Source organism: Haplochromis burtoni, unplaced genomic scaffold (genome assembly GCF_018398535.1).
Source record: "Haplochromis burtoni strain Fernald_Lab_line unplaced genomic scaffold, NCSU_Asbu1 Contig_879, whole genome shotgun sequence".
In the NCBI taxonomy this organism is placed as follows: Eukaryota; Metazoa; Chordata; class Actinopteri; order Cichliformes; family Cichlidae; genus Haplochromis; species Haplochromis burtoni.
Window position 1 is genome coordinate 39609 of NW_024583240.1, and position 7111 is coordinate 46719.

The window sequence follows — 7111 nt, forward strand, 5'->3', positions numbered from 1 at the left end:
TGAAATCATCAGAGCATAAATGATGACTTCAAGTCACTGAAACATCAGGAGGTGCTGATTAATTAACCTCACAACCAGGAAGAGATGAAGAAAGGTCACAAACCTCTCTGACCAGCTACAGGCCGATCTTTTACAAATCAGATCAGACAGATTATTATCAGATTATCTGAACCTTTGAGCTCCACTTCAGTGTCTGGGGGTTTTCTTGGGGTTTTTTCAGATTTAATCTTGGAGTCCTTTATAATAAATAAATATACATTTTCTAAATCTAAACCTATTTTTTTTTATCTTAAAAACAAAATAAAAGAGTTCTGAGTCAAATATATCTCCCAGAAAAGCTAAAAAGCTATTAAGACTTTGTAATTCTGCTCCTATGTGAATATTTTCCTAATAATAAACCAGCTTTCATCGTTCGTAACCCGACGTGTCCTTTTGTCCTGTTCTTCTATGTTTAAGCATCTATCGGTTGCTAGACAACCATAACGTAAACCCCAGCTTTAAATAAACGCCGTTTGAACTCGTTAGATCTCAACACAAAGACAGGACGCTCATATTTTCAGATACGATTTGATTTTTAATCTTCGATTATTTAACGTTTCTTCACATTAAGTCTACATAAACGCGCAAACGTGAGAGGAAAGTCGCTCATTGCAGTGCAGAACATAAATGTAACAGTTACGGCGCCGATCCAAACACACACGGATGCTGAGGTGGTTTAATAAATGGATCCGTTTACCTTGAGCAGGACTCCTGACAATGAAGCACAGCATAAAAGCCCAGAGAGTAACAATGAAAGAGGGTTTCTTTGAGTCTGAGCAGCAGGTACACATAATAGATGATAACAAATATAGAGCCGCTGTCTGAGTGAAATGACGATTCTTCTTCTTCTTCTTTTATTTCTTTTCGTTTGTCTTTTTCTGTAAAACTAGAGTCGGCTTTTCTTCTGCCTCCTACTCTCTCAATACTTGTCACAGTCAAGCAGTTTGACATTATGGTGGTGGGGGTGGGGAGATTCATGCGCATTGCGATTTGATTGGTTAAACTCTTTACTAAAATAACTAAAGCTTTACTACTTCACTTCACAGGTATTTGTCTCCGTGTTTTCGAGTTTTTGAGCATAATTCAATAGAGATTCACAGAAATTCATTACTTGACTATTACTTTTTTCAGTTACAGTTGCCGTACAAACTCTGGTTCCGCGTCATTTCGGTAATTTGGCTCTTTCTCTACTTGGTAGGGAAAACAAATGTCTCCATCAGGCAGAAAGTACCGCCAGGTGCCCTGATGTAAATTACACCGGTAACTTGTAATACTGAGTTTTCATGAATACTTGTCACATGAATACTTGTTGCACAAACCGAAAACATGCTCCATGCGATTTTTGGCCTGATGCAATCTTACTTATTGCAGTAGAAATTGACCTCATTGTGTTATCTGTTGCTACGGATCTGACAGTGTTTGCACCATCCTCTAATTCAGCGAGCTCTTTAGAAAGACTCTTTCTTTCACAAGACACAAAGAAAAGGCAGACTGCCTGGTGGTTTTTTACGAAGGTCACAGAGTCAGCTGCAACATATCCCTCTGCGTATCTGTACATCTCTGAACTACTGGGAAACGCTGGCAGATGTGACACGATTTTCAGTGCGTGTCACGGTGTGAAAAGGGGTCAGCGGTGAGCATACAGTAAAAGCAGCCTGCAGCGGTTACGAGCGACACGGGCGGTTGCCCGGGGCGGCATCGTGGTGGGGGGCGGCATCACGGGCATCGGGAAAAAAAAACAACAAAAAAAATGCTCGTACTCATGCTGCCCCGACATCAGCCAGCGCATATTGGGAATGGCATAGGCACCGATCGGTTTTCTATCGCCATTTGCTGGGAGTAAGGGCGCCCTCCGTTTGCGAGGTGCGCCTGCTGCTTGCGGCACAGGGAGGAGAGGGCGGGGCGGCGGGGGATTCTCTGGCTGGCTGGAGCAGCATCTAATAACCAACTCGCAAAATAAAACAAAATAAAAACAAACCAACAAACACGAAAACACCAGACATTATGATACAGACTTATAATTTGCACCGATGTTTTTTCGAAATTCTCGAAAAGTGAGCGCGAGAGCCCTCGGTGCGCCTGCTCGCTGCTGAAGTCAAAGTAAACTTTATTGTCATCTCCGCTACATACAGTCCAGTATATAGAGAGACGAGACGACGAGGCTCCAGTTACAGCAGTGCAAGTAAACAAACAATATATATAAGAAGAGTAAGAAAATAAATATACACTTTAGGACCAGGGGTAAAGGATCAATAACAATTTAAAATTTATAATTTACAGTTTGATGATTTAAAGTCTCACACACAACCCGTCGAAAGGGGGGGGGGGCCGGCTGCTTCCAAATAGAGCACATTTCATTCATAATGTTGTAAATCCAAGCCATTATGTATTCATGATTTGAATCCTGGGTTGTGTGAAATCCCAGAAATACACTCTTAGACAAAGTGAATCTGTGAACTAAGGTGTAGGTCTGTTAGGTTATGTTGTGGTGATCCTCTAGTTGGTGGATTTGTGTTCATACTGGAGTGCAAAATTAAAACCAATGGAAGATGGACAAGAAAAGTTCAAAGCCATCAGGTGCTCAGTTTACAAAAAAAGAGGAGGAGAGGAAGAGGGAGTCTTCGCCCAGGGCACCAAACAGGCTAGGACCGCCAATGCAGCCTGACACACAATTTTGTCACTGCGCTATTTCAAAACACCAGTTTGCATTATTACTAAATCTAACCCTGTTGGTCCCGTTACCTTTAACCCATGCGTTTTGTTTTTCTTAAGGAGGTATTGCAGTTGTTGCGACACACTCACAGGCTCATTGTGCAATCAACTGTTGGGTTCAGATGATTAATCAGCCTTTTTGTTTCATCATTTCATCATGAGTTTGACATTTTGAATGCTTCTATTTATATAAACCTATCCAGTGATATTTTAACATGATTTCAGTCGGTTTCGAGTTTAAAATGCATATCTATGCATATTAAGTAACAGACTGATAGCTGAGGATCATTAACAGCAGGGATTTATTTAAATGCCGGTAAAATTGAATTGGTCATATGTTCATTCTTTAGACTGTAGGTTTGTCCAGTGTAACTTCCTGTTGTCAGGAATAGCAAATTCACTGTGGTCAGTGAATGCTGGAACAGCTGGATTATACAATGATACATTGTTTCTGTACTGCATTTTATTTCACATATTGTCTGCATCCTTTATCCTTTGTGGCACTTTGGGAAGCAGGTGGAAAATGTGATGAAATCTTTTCTAAATTTAGTCTTTATTTCATTTGCTTCCCATCTATATAACACCTGTTACCTTTGACTTATAACAGTTGTGATTTCTAATGAACTGAGTAGATGGTTTGATGCCCAGCAGTAGTGACTAATATTTTCCTGCCTATAACAAGTGAATATAAAGTCCTCGTGGGAGAACATTGTCAGCACAACGCCTGGGCTTAGCTGTTTTTTTATGACCAGCAGCATAGTTCCGGAGAACTGCCCATGTGTGCCCAATTTCCTGCTCAGTTCTCTTCTCAATAACAGGAATGCGCTGTTCATGTTATTCCTTTGGTTTTTTGGGGAAGTTACAACCAAAAGCACTTTTTATTCCATGCATCAATACAGCAAACATTTGCCACTGAATCATTAGAAGACCATTAAAATTTGCAGACACCGAACACCATGTTACAAAGTCGGTATGACAATGTCAATGATTTATACTAAAGTTAAGCTATGCTAAAGAGAAATTTGACAAATTTATTTTGTGATTACAAGTCAAAGATGATCTGACGTGTCACCCTCTGCTGCTTAGGGAACAAAATGCCGGAAAGCCCCATGAGAGATTCTTCGAAGAGTCCCAGTGAACCATTAAACTCATCTAAGCCCTGCAGCAGTAAAACTCTGTGTGAACAAGTCCAGGAAGGGCCTGCTGGGACTTGCACATGAGATTACATATTCTGGTAACTGTTAACCATACAGTCGAGCTTATATTCCTGTAACTGTGATCTGATGAGCCAATGACAACATAAAACAAATAAAAAGCTTTTATGAGCAAATTTTTGAAGCTGTAAACACAAAATCTGACATTTCCTCTTTTATAACCCCAGTAAATAATAAAACGATAGTTACTGGCAGTGATGTGGTCTACATATCTGTTTCTCTATTGAAACATTTTTCCAACTCTTACCCATCACTGTATGCTTGGGTTGAATGGCCTGCTTTGTTATTTCATAGATGAAAACTCTTTTTTTTGGTCTGCACTCATCTAACTTACTGAATTACATTCATCAAAGAAGTGTGATAAACTACTGTTTTTGGTCCCAACACTCATTTCTTCTGTTTGCCACTAAAGTTCGCACTGATTTCGGAAAAAAATGCATTCAGATTTTCAGCTCCTTCCTCTTGGAATCAGTGGCAAAATCACCTTAAAGGAACTTAATGTCATTTTAAATGACTTATTGCTGTCAGGGCTCTGTGTGCGGGCAGGCGGAGATGGGGATCCAAATGCAGGACTCGGAAAACGGAATGCAACTCAAAACCTCAGCTTTATTGCTGGCAAGAAAACAAAACATGAAGTGAGGACTGAACACTGAGACCAAAAAACACACAGGCATAATCTGATGGTAAACTTGGATGTATCTGTAGTGTTGCCTTTATGAAATGAACAGAGTAGGAGGAGGTAGGACCGGAGTCTCGTGTGAGTGCAGCAGATTTTAGTTTTATTCTTGGGGGATGTTTTTTTTTAACCGCGACAAGAGAAAGGAATTCTACACACGGTGAAAGTGACATTGTAGCAACAGGATGTAAAATGTCATTTCTTTTTTTTTTATTTACATCAAAACATGCTGACCTTTGTGGCTCCTCCAGAGGCAGAGCAGCATCAGCAAAATCAGCATGAGGCAGACACCCACCACAGGAAGAATCACTCGGGGGGAAGAATCAGACGACGAGTCAGGACTCCCTGCTTCAAAACAAAAATACCACACATTGGCCTAAATGCAGACCCACAGGCCTTTGTATAAACGTCCAGCAGGGTTTTTTGTGCTAAGCTTAGCTGACAGCACACAGGATCTACCCTTCAGGTAGGACATCAAACAAGTGCATTTCTCATGATGTTGTAACAGTCCTTTAAATAAACAGTTTCTTAGAAAAACATTCAAGTGGTTGGTGGTTGATACAAATCCATCATTTGAACTCAGTCAGCAGTTTTCTTAAAGATTGCTAACTAACAATTTTTTATAAAGACAAACATAAAAAGGGGGATTCGGGTCTTTAAAACTTGTGTATATTTTGGAACTGAATGAACAGTTGAAGAAGGAAAAGTCCTTCCTTTACACTTTTTAACCAAACTAAACTAATGTTGTGTGGGTAAGGTGTCTGGATGTACTTATGTTCAGATTTGATCAATACTTACTGGGTAAAATTGGAAAAATAACCATATTTTGGTGGTTGCACAAAAATGCACAATAGCATAGAAGCACAAAAGTAGAACTTTGTCATGTAAAACAACCATATCTGGCTTCTAGTATGAATCCATCATGCTCACAGTAAGATGTTATAACTCTTTATGTTTTCTGCTCACCTGCAGAAACAACCACCAGTGAGCTGTCTGGTGATTCTCCAACTCCAGTGATGTTACACTTGTAGAGTCCTTCATGTGATTTGGAAACCCTGTGGATGTTCAGGTTTCCTGTAGAGCTGCTCCCAATAATATCATAATTTTTATAGAAAATAGAAGTGAAATTGGAGGATGAGCCTGCATTGTGTCTACAGTGCAGAGTTACAGTGTCTCCCTCCATCACAGGATGGGCAGGACCTTCCAGGATCACAGAACCAGCTGAAACATAAAACGTTTAGTTCAGACTCCCCTTGCAGCATCGGGTTATGTTTCTGATGCAATCCTTGTTCTATCTACCAGTTGTTGTCTTTTTTTTGTTTGTTTTCTTTCTTTCTTTCTTTCTTTCTTTCTTTCTTTTTGTAAGCAAGACTTGATTGTGTATTTTGAAGATAACCAATCAATGTGTAGATGAAATAAGTATTTGACAGAAATGCAACCAGAAACCATTAGCTGTGTTGACAACTAAGCCTTTAGTACTTTTTTCCATTTATCTGCATTTGTAAACGGTGACCTGTGCTCTTAAAACAGATATCTGTTATCCCCTGTCCTTACCCCTATTTTTTTTTGTCAAAGGTTTGGAAAATCCAAATTCAAATAAAAATGTATAAAAACACGTGAATGTGAACCAAACCTTTTAACCAAATGCTTCACATATCAGAAGCAGCATATGGAGCATATGCAGCAAATAACTGGAGTCAGTTGAGGCCTGTGTAGAATAGTTCATGAGTTAAATAAAAATTTATATGATTACAGTGGGACACGATCAAACTTCAGATGGTGAATGTTGTGGTTTTTGTGGTGAATTAAAACATCCTGCTTACTTGGCACAAAAAGAGCTGGTTCTTCATGATGATGTTATCTGTAAACGTGTAGAAGCTTTTCAGGTGCTTTGAGTCACTAATGGCTACAACTCATGATTTGTTGATCAAAGCTCACCTGTGACAGTGATGTTGATGGCATCAAAACACTCTCCCGTTGCAGACTCACACCAGTAAACTCCATGTCTGCTGGATAAATGTCACTGAAGTTGCAGTGAGATTCATCTATTCCATTTGAGGATGAGGGACATGTTGTGTTTGTGTTAAAGGACGTGCTCCTTTTAACTCTCCACTCTGAAGAGTTTTCCTGCCCCCCACAGCTTATGGAGACGGACTCATATGGAAGAACTGGGATCTGTTAGGAATGATTCTGAGTGAAGCTGCAAAACAAAAAGAGAAATGATGGCAAACTTAAGTTTATGTTGTTAATGCGCTTGAAGAAAGGAGCGACCGTGAAAGATGGGCGATGCATAGACGCCTGCTTTAGATGCTGTTTCACTACGGATGTTATTTGGATTAAAATGTGTCTGTTTAGCATGTGGCTGTAATGAAACCCCGGCCTAAGGCAGAATGGCTACCTGTTTACAATGCGATGCGGTTAGCGGCTGCAGCGAGCTACAGTAGCAAACGTAGACTGGATGCAATCGAAG

At 40.0% G+C, this 7111-nt stretch overlaps 1 protein-coding gene and 1 long non-coding RNA gene across 2 annotated transcripts in view; both read right to left on the reverse strand.

Annotated features, from left to right (window-relative positions):
• LOC121812842 (myelin-oligodendrocyte glycoprotein-like) overlaps positions 1-948 on the reverse strand; it is a gene marked incomplete at its 3' end in the record, with an annotated part of 2064 nt that extends 1116 nt beyond the window's left edge. The window contains 1 exon segment of the mRNA XM_042215949.1: positions 737-948. Coding sequence (XP_042071883.1) covers positions 737-830 — 94 coding nt within the window.
• Positions 949-4658: 3710 nt separating this feature from the next.
• LOC121812844 lies at positions 4659-7105 on the reverse strand. The gene is made up of 3 exons (XR_006053362.1): positions 6580-7105; positions 5608-5862; positions 4659-4989 (listed from the first exon to the last, which is right to left on the reverse strand). It is a non-coding gene; the product is annotated as an uncharacterized LOC121812844 (long non-coding RNA).
• Between the last annotated feature and the right edge of the window lie 6 nt (positions 7106-7111).